Genomic DNA, 14,686 nt, shown 5'->3' on the forward strand with positions numbered 1-14,686 from the left:
TACATATTTATTTTCACATCTAAGAATACCATGAGAGAGGTACATTTTTATTTTCCTGGGTATTTATCATTACTCAAGGACTGTTTACTCAGTCTTGGAATAAGGCTGTGTCTATACCACTGCTTCCCAACCAGTGCATTAAGACATATTGGTGCTTTGAAGATGAGCACCAGGGCAAAGTCTTGATCCTCTTTGTGGATTTAAGAAATGAAGGGAGAAAATGGTCAGGAAAAGGAGGTTCATTTATATGTGTGTGTGTGTGTATATATATATATATATATATATATACAGCAAAGTCTATATACACCCAGGTATTTGGATGAACATATAGCTAAATTGGTATATGTATGTATATAGGAGAGTGGTAAAAGACCCAGCAAATTTAGAGGTGTCTCAGACTGAAAAAAAGTTGGGAAACACTGGACTCTATAAATGCCAAAACAATTGTCTGAAAATCTAAAAATTCAGTCAAATAAATTAGTTATATTGTACATAAGTTGACAAACAACTAATTTCATATTTTTCATGGAATTGGCTATTTTTTTCTTACTGAATTAGTTGATTCTGTTGGTTGTTTTGACCCTGTGTAAACACAGCCCCAACCAGTAATTTATTAATTAAGCCAGCCATGCAAATTAGCAAAGACCCATAACCAGAACTTGGAAGAAATTAGGTTAAATCTACAAGAAACCAGAGTGTGGGCAAGTAAATTTTAATCAAGTACCAGACTTCTTCAGGCTATTGCTGCTCACTGCCATCAGATTCATCACTATTATGACAATTGGTGAATGTGACGAAACTTTCTAATTTTTTAGGGCTGACAGGTAGGGTTTTTGAACTACCTCAACAACTAAATACATAATAATGCAATTTGAGCTTTGGGGTAAAGATGTCATGAGAATATGAACGAACTCCATGCTGAAATAACTTTTAGTAAAAACTGACACTTAAAATTACTTGGAACTTTGGTTATCTACCAATATCTGTATAGTATTTAATCATGCTATATTATTATTTGACATTTTATTTTCACAACTAAAATTTATGTTCTACTATATTCAAGTACTTTTCTAATTTAATCAAGAAGGTATTCCCATCTATTAATTTATGGAATAACTTAGGAAAATCACATCAAACTATAAGCAATAGTTGATTCTATTTCTTGGTGACCTTCACATTCAAAGGAATTGAAATGTCAAAGATCTCCCTAATATACATCTGTCCTAATTTGTCAAGCACAGACTATTCAAGGAGACAGTTCCAATCCCTTGAGAAATCATTAGTTATTTTAGGTCTTTTAAGTCAAGTTGCATTGAAGTTTGTTGGGCAAATGCCAGTGTCATTAATGAATAAACTTTTAAAAAATTTAAGATGCTTTTACTTTTATAACTAAATAAAAAAAGCCTCTGGGCAGTGCCATGTGCATCATGCCCTTAAAAACCAAGTATCTGCCAATTCAGAATAAATAGAATGCCTTACATTTTTATCATGCATGAACTCTGAATGACTGGGGCAAATATTCTTAACTAGAGATGACCTAGAAGACCTCACTGTAGGACCTTGTGAGTCATCCAGGAAAATAATAAATCCATCTGGATCAGCGTTTCACTTTATACAAATGAAGACTGTTCAGCTGCAGTTATGTGCAGGAAAAGACAGGTCTCTTCCAAGGCAATAAATACAGTTAAAAAATTTAATATCACTGAAGTGGATTTATGTTTATGTATATATCTTTTAAAAAAATATAAAATAAAGAATTATGGGATGCACACTTAAAAATTAGGATTTTTTTAAATTTTATTAAAGGATCATTTGCTTTATAAAATGTTTCATCACTGATTGCTTTAAATGTCCAGTTCCAACGAAGCATCAAAAATATCACCCAAGATTGATTTATATACAAATTTTTGCAATAAATTAGTTTGAATTATCCTTTTATCCTATTCTTCAAGGGTATGGGAGACTTAATCATCACGAATTTCTAAAGCAACATTTTAACCAGGGCAAGCACATTTTTTTCTGATTTTCTTTAATCACTACCATCCATATAGCCTCCAATTAAAAAAAAACATGTATTAAAAAAGTTCAGGTTAGTTCAAATTCTGAATGCCTACAGAAAGGGAGATAATTTGTGGTTATATTCCACAAAAGCTGAAAGAGTAGAATCTCTCACCTAATCAGTGGCTACTTCCTTAGAAAGGATCAACACTAAACTACCTGCCACTGTTCCTCTATTTTGATTCCCTGAAATTATTGAAAAAGGTGAGGTCAGAAACATGTCTTCCAATACACCTACAGCTGTCAACATGGGGGCACAGCACTATGAGAGGAATGGTGAGCCAGATGCTATAGAAAGAGGGTGAAGATCTGGGTGCATGTTCTCACCCTAACTGTTCTTAACTATGTGAACTGGTCAACTCAGACCCTTGGAGCTAATTTATTAATTCCTTTATCTTTCAAATGAACATCATAAGGGTAATATTCCATTTCCTAACAGTATATAGAATGATGAAATCCAATGGGATTTTATCACAAAAGTTCTATCCTTTGTAAGGGACCATATACGTGTTAGTGATTAGTTATTACACTCTGGTACAGCTGGTCATTTCAATGTGCAGAACATTCATTAAGTATAATGAATGTTCATAACTTGAGGACTGTCTGTATTCTGAACATAAATGTGATCTATTATGTTAGTCTCCTTATATTGAGGTTGTCTCTAAATTCTTACAATGCAATCATTTTAGATTAGTTTTTTTTTCCCAGATGGTTTTTTTTTTTAATTTAAATTCAGTTTTATTGAAATATATTCACAAACCAAACAATCATACATGGTATACAATCAGCTGTTCACAGTATGATCATATAGTTATGGATTCATCACCACAATCTATTTCTTAACATTTTCCTTATATCAGAAAGAATCAGAATAAGAATAAAAAATAAAAGCAAAAAAAGAACACCCAAACCATCCCCCCCATCCCATCCTATTTGTCATTTAGTTTTTGTCCCCATTTTTCTACTCATCCATCCATACACTAGATAAAGGGAGTGTGATCAACAAGGTTTTCACAATCACACTGTCACCTCTTATAATCTACATTATTATACAATCGTCTTCACGAGTCCAGTAGATTAGTTTTAAAATAGATTCTACTAACATTCTCACATATAGGTTCCCTCCCCACCCCATTGCTTCCTAATGATGCAGGATTTTCCGTGACATCTGGTTTCAGTGTCAACAACCATTTATAGCCTATCAGCTGTAATGAGGAGCAACTGTTGGCAAGTTTTGTTCTGTACTTCCATATGGATATGATGGCAACTCCTTCCACTGTGATTTGAGATTTTCTTGAAACTGTTCACATATCTCAAAGTACCTAGGCAAGTTATGGAATTACTTTTAATAGTAGAAGAGACCTAGGATAAGGTAATGTAAGGTAGGGAGACCCCAAAAGATGAAGCAAGGACTTGAAGTCAGATTTTCTGATTCCTTCCTTTTAAAGATGTGATATGGAGGAAACTCCTCTGATAGCTATAAAAACAATTCATTTTCAAAAAGGAAGATAGTTTTAGAAGAATGTGAAGTGTTCAAAAATATTTCCTACCTTATCTAAATCAGTAAAACAAAAGGAAAATGCATAAAGATATAGTTTTTATTTTGCTTCTCAAAAATCTCATAAACATATCATGAGGATTTCTACATTAGCAGAATCTTTAGTAAGGAACTGGCTCATCTTCAGCATTAGTCATATAGTGGATTTATCTGTACCCAGATGTAATAGGTATCTAGTCAATAAAACTAGATGGTTATTAAGAACATAAATATATGATATGAAGTCTTGTGCATTTTATTTTTCTTTTTTCTGATTTTAAATTTATGGATATTATAAAAATAGCAAGCTATTAATTTTCTCTTTCCATATTATTTGATCCTTACATTCCCTTGGATATTATTTTTTAAGGAGTGAAAATTATCTAAGTTTCTTTCCTCTACTGGGAAGTTTCGGTATTTCAACAGGATGTTAACCATTCTCTGCTTTGGTGTGTTTTCAGTCACTTTTCTTTTGCCAGAGAAGGTGTGAACAAGCTCCTAGAAATAAACTAAATGAAGTTTTTCTTGAAATGAAAAGCTTGAATGTCAAGCTCACTTGTTTCATTCATGCACATGGTACAAGTGAGTTTAGCTTTTATTTCCCCACCAGAGCCTTCAAAATTCAGTGAGAATGGATGGCTGAATTTATATACTAGGCACAGGGAGTTTCCAGCCTGATGAATGTGTTGTAAGTTCACCATCAGGAAGTACTTGCTCTCTCACCATGCATATGTAAGTAAGTGACAATCTGTTTTCCATTGTTATTTCTTGATTTTATTTCCACATTATCAGAATACACTATTGGATAGATTGAAAGAAGCAAACTGCTACACAAGTGGACTGTGCCTATTGCTTTCTCCACTGCCTGACATGCATTAGGCATTCAATAAAGAAACACTAGAATGACTGAACGAATCATTAAATCATCACCTTCATAATTTACTTCTAAAATACCTAGACATACATTATATACAAATGATACATTCTTTATACTTTTATCTAAGCTTGGTTCATAGAAAAGTGGAATACTTGTTTTATAATTATTAAACCATAGTATTTACAGTTTAAGATATCTAGTACATAAGGTTAACAAGGATTTAACGGAATGTTTGCCATTTTTGTCCCAGATACTAACTTCTTTCTTCTCTGGTCATAAATTTTATTCTATTCCCATTAAATATTCTTAAAAATTCCTCCAAAAAATCTCCAGAATGATTCTCTTCATTAAAATTTTGACCCTCTCTTTTTCTCATTACCTACCTATCTACCGATTTATCTCCATCCATCCATCCATCCATCCATCCATCCATCCATTCCTCTACTTATTCTTTTGTTTTTCCATTAAATAAAGTTGCTTTTTAGGAGATAGGCTAATAGGAAAGACAAGCAGCATTCTGCTGAGGCACTTTACAGAGTGTTGATTTGTTGTTAAAATATTTGACCGTATGTATAGAAGCCTCCTTTCTAGGAAGGTGTTTAGAAAATCTTTTAGAAACTATTTCTGATATACTTTGAACTGAAGAAATCTTACTACTTTGTGCAAAATGTACTTATTTGAAAAGGTACACCTGTGTAACTGTCTCTTTTGACTCTCTTCTGTCAACTGATTCACAAAAATTGTTTTCTCCAGGCTCTTAAATGAGAGAATACATCTGATCTGATATTCCTTTACTTCTTGTGACATCAAGGATTGGCTCTTGTTACCGCCACCTCTTTTTGACTTTTTTTTTTTTTCTGGATGCAGTACTTCCTCCTTTCTGTGAAGAACATTATCAATACATTCCTCACACATTTTAAAATTATCTCAACCCAAAGGACTGTTCCCTGTGCACAATGTCTGTTCCTATTTTGCTGTTTAATATATGCACTCATAGCTAGGGCAGTGCTTTAGTGGGTGCTCAGGAAATGTTTGATGGATGTTTGTGCTTCTCTTTCTATACTTGAACTTTATATTCAACACCAAATTACACTACTCCACTCCTTAGAAGCAAACTATATTTAAGCACCCCTAACTGATCATCTTGTTGTGGCCTAAATTAAATGCAGCAAATGCATTTTATTCTTTTTGAAGTCTCATTTCCTAAATGTTGTGGCCAATGGCACATTACTAATTTTCTGACTAGGGAATTTTTACTTCATACATTAGTGTATTACTAAATTATATTGGCTTCTCCTGCACATTGTATCTCAAATATACCTTGTTCTAATGGCACATATTGTATAAGCTCCATAATGTCCATAGGCAGGACTAATTTTAATCTTTGGATTCACTAACTCAGAACCATTGTCCCAATACTTCTTAATGCTGCTGGCAAACTTATTTTCCCATCATTGTTCTGAGTTATTCTTTGGTATGTGTAAAGGTTTTCAATTCAGTCAGTTAACTGAACTGAGAACTGGTAGTAGTTAAGCAATCACAGCATGGAACCAAATTGCTTAGACACAAGTCCTATCTTACTAGCAGAGTGACCTTGAATAAGTTCTTTGACTGGTCATTGCTAAATTTCCCCTTATGTAAAAAGGAGATGATCGCAATGCCTTCATCATAAGGCTGTTATGAAGATTCATATGATAGCCCAGTGCATGATACATGGTAACTTCCTGATAAATGGAAGCTATTATTGCTTTTATTATTAAAAATAATAAGAGTCCTGTCCTTGAATCATAGTACTATAATTATATTACCATTGCTAGAGTTCCCTGATATTATCTGGATCTTTCTGGATCTCTACCAATTGCCCCATCTCTGGATACACTTTGGACAAAGGCTGTGGTCCATGTATCCACTGGGTAGTGCCTAGAGCTGATGGATGTACTTTCTTTATGCTAAAACCCCTCCACCCTGAGCCTCCTCCTGCTTCGTGTTTCTGGGACGTCCTCAATTGCCTGTTGTGCCTCAGCCTTGTCTCCAGGCCCCGAAAATTTTCCATCTGGGATATTCCACTGTCTACTAAGCCCTCTAGAGTGGGGCAGTTAGATAAATATTGAGTGTGATCTTACTGCTGAAGATATCTTATCCTGTTTGTTTTATTCAATATTAATTAACATACTTAATAATCTATTTTATTCAATGTTGCTTTATATTTTATAAATGTACTTTTGGCTGAATTTCATCATTTCTAAATTCAAAGAATATGCTGCAAGGATTTACAAGTATTTACTAGTTACAGATTCTATGTTAGATACTGTAGAGCAATACACAATGTTAAAACAGGTGTCGATCTAGGAGAAGCTTATGAACAAATTTTACAGCACCCATAGACTCATAGGGACCTTTGATGGTGATGGTAAACATAACACTCCCTGTGTTTTTCTCTCGATGAAATGGACAAATTATAGATATCTCTATTGGATTGAGATGTGAATTGAGATATGGAAACAAAAATATATGACACAAGAATAGTAAAGGAAAATTTTGTTTAAAGCCTGGCAATAAGAAATTCAAGCAGTTGATATCCTTTCTCATTTTAACACATTGCTAAATATACTATTACAAGCAGTATATTAATCAGCTAGAGTATACATGGTAGATACAAATGACACAAAACAAAGCCAGGATTCAGCACACTCAAGGTGTACATAAATTGCTTCTACTGCCCAAGTTTTGGACTTTCTTAGTGTGTTTATGAGATGACCTACTAAAATGGGCACTAGAGAACCAGGCTTAGTAGAAGTCTATTCAAATAAGCAATTTGAAAGAAACTAAGATAACAATTACAGAAATAATAACAAGCACCATCAGCAATTGCTTTTGTTTGGGAGAAAATCTCAGTCTAAGTCTTCTTCAAAAATCAGAATGAAGAATAGAGAGCAAAAACATTTTTTTTCCCCAGTGAAAGAAAACTGATGGGTGAAAAAGCACTTCTTTTGGTAGTAAGCCTTCCCAGAAGTCATCTTCCTGTAGTTTTAATTATTGACTTCTGTTTAGCTCATGTGTCAGAAAAGTTTTCTGTAGTGGCCCATGTTCTAGGCCTACTGCCACCTCTGATTTTAGCTCCAGTCTGTGAAGGTCTCAACTGAGCCTGGACACTCATAGCAGTCCAATATTATCTCCCATAAAGTGTATTTAAAAGTCATGGAAGAGAATTCACATTTTTCATCCTTGGCTTCTAGACTACACTTATAGTTATATAATATGGAATAAAATAATTCAAATGATAAATTTATTAAATAGAATCTCTGCTACAATAGCACTAATAATATACATGTCCATATATGTTCGCTTAAAAAGGAAAGTAGTACTATCAATTTTGAGAGCTAAAAGATGGGCGCTCTGACTGTATATGGCTAGTAAGGAATTTCTGAGGTGATCGCCAAAGAGGTGAGTTTCAAAGGACATATTTCTTTTCCTTTATCCAAAAGGGTAAATTTGGTAATGTTAGCAAATGTACACAGTCTTATCTTGGCTCTCCGAAAGAAAATGGCCTTCACCAAATCCTTGCTTTTGATACTTAAAGCTCTCAGAATCAGACTGAAATCAAAGAAAGATTCTAGAGAACATCTCCATCTCACTCGCCAGGGATCTTTAGAGATATACACTTCTAGAACATACTAAATTAATAAAAATGACATATTTATCATTTTCTAATGCTAGAGAAGTCTGCATGTGAGAAATCAGCCTAGGCCCTCCCATCAAACACATATAGTTCAAGACATTATAATTTACCTTTTGCCATCTTTGTACTAATGCCTGGAAACTGGAAAATGCTGAGGTTTCAGAAACAAAGAATCTCAACTACGTAGAGCTCACTTTGCTATTTCGTTCACCAACGGTTTTCTTTCATTTAAATTTCTAGGCCCTCACTATTTCTTCGAAATTCCACAGATAAGTCCAGAATGCTGAGAATATTATTTCATTTCCAGTGATCTAAAAATTTCTTTTTCTCACTGTTGTCAGAAGCTAAGTGAAGTCTTAAAAATATTCGTAGGCATTCATATCAGATTATGACTATAGATCTGTGAATTTATATATACACTATTACATAAATATTATTTTATGATAAATAAAATTTGTTTTACTTTTATTCCATCTGTATTTTAAAAAAGACAGCAGTACCACAGCTCCTAGGAATATAAATCAATAATGAATCAGGAAATCTCAGTGTCCTCAGAATTCCTAGGATTAATGTTAAGGGAAAGAGACTTAAGAGTCCAAAATGGAGTTCTTTAGTAGCCAAACATCTGGGTTAGAAGTATGCTTAATAATTTTATCTCTACTCACTTTATACTTTTGATAGGTATTTACATAAAATTAGGCATATATGAGTATAAAATAATGTTTGATCAATGTCCATAGAACAAGTTTAGGATGAGAAAGAGATTATCATTCTTACCAACAGTCACGTGAAATGTTATATTAGGAGGAAAAAAATAGCAACCTACTTATTGTTAATGTTAGGAAATTATTTCTCCTGGATAAATGGGATTTATGTAAGTCTCAAGTGTGTATTAGAGACGAGATGAAATAAGAGAGGTTGCGGTGAAGGAAAGGGTTTTCGTAATGTGTTGGAATGAGTCCACACAACTTTATTGCTCATATTTTTGCCTTTACAGGCATAATTGCAGCTGAACAGTCATTAGGAACTGTGTGGTGGTTTATCTTCTCCAACAGCATTACTCACCTTCAGGTCGCGATGGACTACGCCCATCTGATGGCAGTGTAGCACAGCCTCCAGGATCTGCTGAATGCAATGACTGCATGCAAACACCAGGGGGCGTGTGTTAGTTCCAAGCTTACACTCACTGTCTGTATACCCTCAGAGAGACTGGGTTAAAGTGCAAAACTAGCAGACAACTGGGGATGTATTTTTACCACCTCCAGTAATGTAAACATATTGCTCAAGTAGAGTGACTACTACCTCAGAACAATCAGGATCTTGCCAAATGTGTGCCAGAATGTGGGATCCACTTGTTCTAGAAAAATCCATCTTGAAAATATTTCATTTAATTCCCAAGAGCTCATTTCCTGGTTATAAATTCTTACAGGAAATGAACTGGAACACAAAAGCAATTTTTTTAGTTGTTGTTCTCCACTGTCACCTCCGCCACCCCCCCATGCAAAAAATGCTTCTCTTTTCTCTACTACATTTCTTCTATCATTTGAAAAGCTGTAACATTAGCAGTTGAGGCACCATTAAGGTTAAATGAGGACACATAATGAATTTTTGATAAATCATTAACTTCGTGTGCTTTAATTCAGCTGGCAATTATTATTTCTTGCCTGAGGGGTCATCATACTCAAATGGAGCAATGTGCAACCAGTTGTTCTGCTACAGCAACCCATGGTCTCAGAACAGAAGTGGTGTTTAAATCTACAGGCGGACATACATCACAGGCCAAGTTTATCTCCAGGCAAATGCTGGACATTTCAGGAAAGCTGTCCCCAAACTGCCTGTGGTGTCTTACTGCTTGGAACCTTAACAGGTTGTATTCTTAGTATTGTCTTTCCCTTTTTGCTATGATGTATATTTAGCCTGTAGATGAGCAAACTGAAAGAGGCATCATGCATTATCATTTCATCATTTAGTCATTTTAGGGAAGAGTTGGCAAAGGCAAGGGAACCATTTTGAATAACCACCCTCTGCCCTTTACCCAGAAACAAAATAAAACAGAACAAAAACTCCTTTGATTCAGATATATGGACTCCATATACTGACCTTCAGGTCCCTGTGAACTATGCCATTTAGGTGACAATGATTTACACTTTCTAGAATCTGCTGTATACAATGACTGCAAAGATACAAGGGCAGAATGGAAGGGAGAACATTTTAAAGGCACATAATCACATTAAATACAAAATAAAATGAAAGTTAAAACACAACAAACAAACACACAAAAATTATATTTTCCACATATTTTTTAGCTTTATGCTAGAATTAGATAATGCTGAATAAAGCTAATTCTGGTTATAACAAAAATGACATCCAACATAGAATTTGTGACATGTTCAGACAAAACAATTTGAGCTGTGTTTTTCATTGCAAGTCTACAAATTAAATCATCAGTGTACAGAAGTTGAAATTTCCATATTCAGGAAGAAAAATTTATAAATAATTCCCATAGTGTTCTGGGAAAATTCTTTAGGTATATAAAATTATTTATAGGTATTTCTCATACACATCTAAACTGTTTAAAATCTGAGGTCACAATTAAACATAGGTGTTGAAACAAGAGGGTAAACACAGATGAAGTGGTAGGTGAAACAAAAGTTAAAAAAAATGGAGGGACACATTTACCATTTTGACTTAGAAGTTGCTAGTATAATATATTAATAGGAAAACTGATGCAAGTCTCTAATGAAGAGGGAGAATTTAAAGTAAACTGATGCCATAAAACAAACCCCTCTTCAGGATAGAAATACTCTAGGGAAGGGCTAGGGAACATTCCAAAAAATAAAAAAATAAAATTTTAAAAACATCGTAGCACTAATTGTTAAACACATTTCCATAAGCCTCAATGAAGGAAAACTTTTGCCTGTTATGGTGCATCAAAATGCATATTTTATATTATTTTTATTAAAGGCTCACTGAAGTCCAATAGACTGCCAATTAAATTAGAGGGGAGAAATCATTGATTGGCATTGATAAGGTCCCAAGAGCTGTCATCTGACATACAATAATGTAGAACATGTCACACTGATGAATTTTGTACAAGTACACTATGCAATTCAAATGCATTTACTGCAGAATTAAGCAAACATTTTAATAAGGGCATTTTTCAACCATATAATGTACAAAATGATATACCTCCAAAGTAAATTCTTAGATTAAAAAGTAATCATCATCTGATTTTGACAATGTAAATATCAAAACCTTGATCATGATTGTGGTTTTGTAGCTATAACTATTCAAAGTACCATAAAAACTGCATCACATTGATTGTTTTTTGACTGCATTAGCTTATTTTAATGTCGGTAATTATATTTTAAATCATACGACTTTTTTTTCCTTCTACGATAATGTTCACTTTGTATTACTTTTTAGGGTTATTTCTCTTTCTCTTCTGAAGCCACAGGCATAAGTTATTGGGCCTATGGAATAACAGAAAATAAAGAAGTAAACAATAATTCATAAAGCTTTTTGAGGACTAGTAAGAAAACAGACTTTTACAAACTACTTGAGGAATATCTCTTTATGCTTGTAGTTAGGAAGAGAATGTTTTTTCTCCTTAATTTTCTGTGGGACCCAACCTAAAAAATATTCTCTAATTCTGAAACTTAATATAAGCATGCATATTAAATGACCCAACCCACAAGTCTATCCTTTAATCTACAGGGCTCTTCAACAGTGAAAACAGTCTCTTGTAATTTCAATAATAGTTTTCAAACACAATAATAATCAGCTTATTACAGCTTTGAAAGGCAAAACAACAACTGAAATTCCCTAAGTTGTTTATCACCTTGACCAAAATTATTCCTCTCTTGTACAGCGGGCAAATAGCTGCTTCCAAGGTTGCACAGAAGCCCCTTTTCAGAGGCTTAATGAGAAGATTTGGGGTAAATTGAGCAGGTGATAACTCACTCAACACAGTGTAAGTGACACAGAACTTTCTATTCACGTTGGCAGTAAAGATTGCATTAGAAAATTAGAGTGCAGTCATGTACAGATAGATTTGTGTAATGCTATAAACAGAACTAAATCAAGAAGAGAAATTAGAAGTTTAGAAGTGTGTCTGTATATGCACGTGCTGCTGTGGGGGAGCGGAGCAAGGAGGTGACCTCAGCATCAGCAGATCAGGATATAGTGGGATTACCCCTTGGGAAGCCTTGGGAAGCTCTGAAAGCACTTGAATGGCCAGTAATTGAATTTTCACACCATCTCAAGACATTTACATTTCTAATAATGATCCAAGCGCCCATGAATAGATTTTTTTCAAGATAAGTGCCAACTACATACAATATATAAGGAATACAGAGGAAAATTAGAACCATACAAAGTAACAAGTAAGTGGATTCAAGTTATTTCACTCCAAACACATTGCTTGGTGTAGTCTAGAAGTTTCAAATTAGACAAAATGTTAGCCTTTTCTTAACTTCTGTAAAGATTCTGCCAGTTAACAAAATTGGGATATCACTCCTTGGACCCTCTCAAATACATGAATAAATATTTTTTGTGTCAGTGTTTCAAGGGCTTTAATGAAATTTCCGAAGAATTAAACTGCTAATAATAATGCTTTCGGAGACCAGTGGAGCGCTTTTCAGCCTGTTTCTTTTTATAGTCTCTGACCAGACTTCTGCTGTTCAGTAGAATTTCCTGTGATTATAGATATATCCTAATCTTCTCTGTGCAATCATAGCCACTAGCCACTTGTGTCTGTTAAGCACTTGAAATGTGACCAAAAAATAAGGAACTCAATTTTTAATTTTATCAATTGAAACTGAAATTGAAATACCCACATGTGACTAGTGGCCACCACAATGGGGAGCAGGACTAGAAGATCTCAATCTTTGATCTCTGATTTTGGCTAAAATAGTTTATTTCTTCAGCAGAAGTCATTCTAGTTAGGCTTGATGCACTTGGACTTTAAATGCTAAATAAGAATAAAGTATTGGTCATAGTTCTTTACTTCTTTTTTTGAAGACTCACCCTGGAGACCCTCAAGGGAAAGAGACATCAATTAAAAGTCCAAGCTGGTATTATGAGATCCTCATAAACACTGAGTGACATGGTGCATTTGTAAATAAACAGATTGAGCAAATATCATTTGAATGTTGATTCTTGTTATCTCGCCCAGGGCAAGTCACTTACCTGGCATCAGCTTCACTGTAATATTCTCTCGCCACTATGTCTTCAAATAGTTCACCTCCAGTCACTCTGTGAAGACAAACAAGATATTCATATTAAAAAAGAAAAAAAAAAATACGCCTCATTAAGTTTGCTTGTAATGTTCATATATATTTTTATTATCCAATTATTTTTGAAATTATTACCAAAACAAAGTATTTTACAATACTATGAAATGTACAGGTTTCATAATGGTCTGCTGTGAATCTACATATTTCCATCTTTTTCCACTTGTCTTTGTATCATGAGATCCTGAGGGCACAATTTCCTGTGTGCCACAAATCTATTTAGCAGTATCTCTTACAGACACTGGTTTCTATGAAAGTCTTCATTTCAAGTCCCCAAATATTAATTGAGGTCGAAGTGTGTAGAATAGTTTCGGAGCATTTTCTGAACAAAAAGGGAAGTTGATCCATGTCACGGCTGTTGAGTTCGAGTTTGCAGGCTGTGTGTCTCAGGAAGAGCTCATTTTTTAAATTGCTGTGAATATGCCCTATAGGTTAGAGGTGGCTGTGCAAACTATGTTTTGCTTTTAGGTTACATGCTTCATTCTCTTTTAAGGCACCGTGATTTCCTTTATGTTCCATGTATTTGCCATTGAACAAAGACAGAGATCTTGGCAGTGTCCTGGAAGGCAGCAGCAATACTTTGCCAACTAGGATGAGTCGTGTCTGCCTTCTTTAAGTACAGACTTTCTTACACCTCATCAACTGGATTTGATTACTTCGGGAAGTTCCTTCAAACCCTGGGTCTCTGGGTTCTCTAAATAAGAAAATGTGGAAATGTGGCCATCTTTGGGGTTCATTTATTCTCCAGGACCAAAAGATTACAGCTTTGGGGCTAGAACTCTGTAATCAGTGATTCTATGGAGTAGGATTTATTTTAAAGGCCCAGGTTTTAAAATTCCAAATGTGGGTTTCCAGTAAAATTCAAACAATATGAAAGTGTATTAAGTGCTCCTCTAACCACCACTTCAATTCCACTTTCCCAAATAAAATAATTTTAAGTTTTATGCAAATCCTTTCAAATTTTCTTATGGGTAGCTTTAAATGTATGTACTTCCCTCCCTGCAAACACACACATACAAACACATTCTTTTCTCACAAAAGTGGGATCTTGCAATGTATATAGATTACAAGGCTAATAATGCTTGTCATTTTACACTAAATTATGGGCACCGTTTCATGACAGAAGCATTTTTCCATATTTAAAATAACATAGCAATGAATAGGGATATGTATGTGTGCACACACATATATTTGTATATTTGAGGGTATTTCCAGAGGACAAATTCCTAGAAGTGAAATTG

The 14,686-nt window shown here is 34.3% G+C and overlaps 1 protein-coding gene across 9 annotated transcripts in view; it reads right to left on the reverse strand.

The window, feature by feature from the left end:
* The window catches only part of CAMK2D (calcium/calmodulin dependent protein kinase II delta), a 320,046-nt gene that overhangs the window by 70,685 nt on the left and 234,675 nt on the right, over positions 1–14,686 (reverse strand). For 5 of the 9 annotated variants that reach the window (XM_037830525.1, XM_037830531.1, XM_037830528.1 and 2 more), the window contains exons 5-6: positions 13,342–13,407; positions 10,252–10,324 (exon numbers count right to left, since the gene is read on the reverse strand). In XM_037830525.1, coding sequence (XP_037686453.1) covers positions 10,252–10,324; positions 13,342–13,407 — 139 coding nt within the window. Of the gene's footprint in view, positions 1–9,216; positions 9,290–10,251; positions 10,325–13,341; positions 13,408–14,686 lie in introns of all 9 variants that reach the window. The other 4 variants (XM_037830526.1, XM_037830524.1, XM_037830530.1 and 1 more) reach the window with 1 other exon arrangement.

The sequence above is a fragment of the Choloepus didactylus genome, chromosome 3 (genome assembly GCF_015220235.1).
Source record: "Choloepus didactylus isolate mChoDid1 chromosome 3, mChoDid1.pri, whole genome shotgun sequence".
NCBI lineage: Eukaryota > Metazoa > Chordata > Mammalia > Pilosa > Megalonychidae > Choloepus > Choloepus didactylus.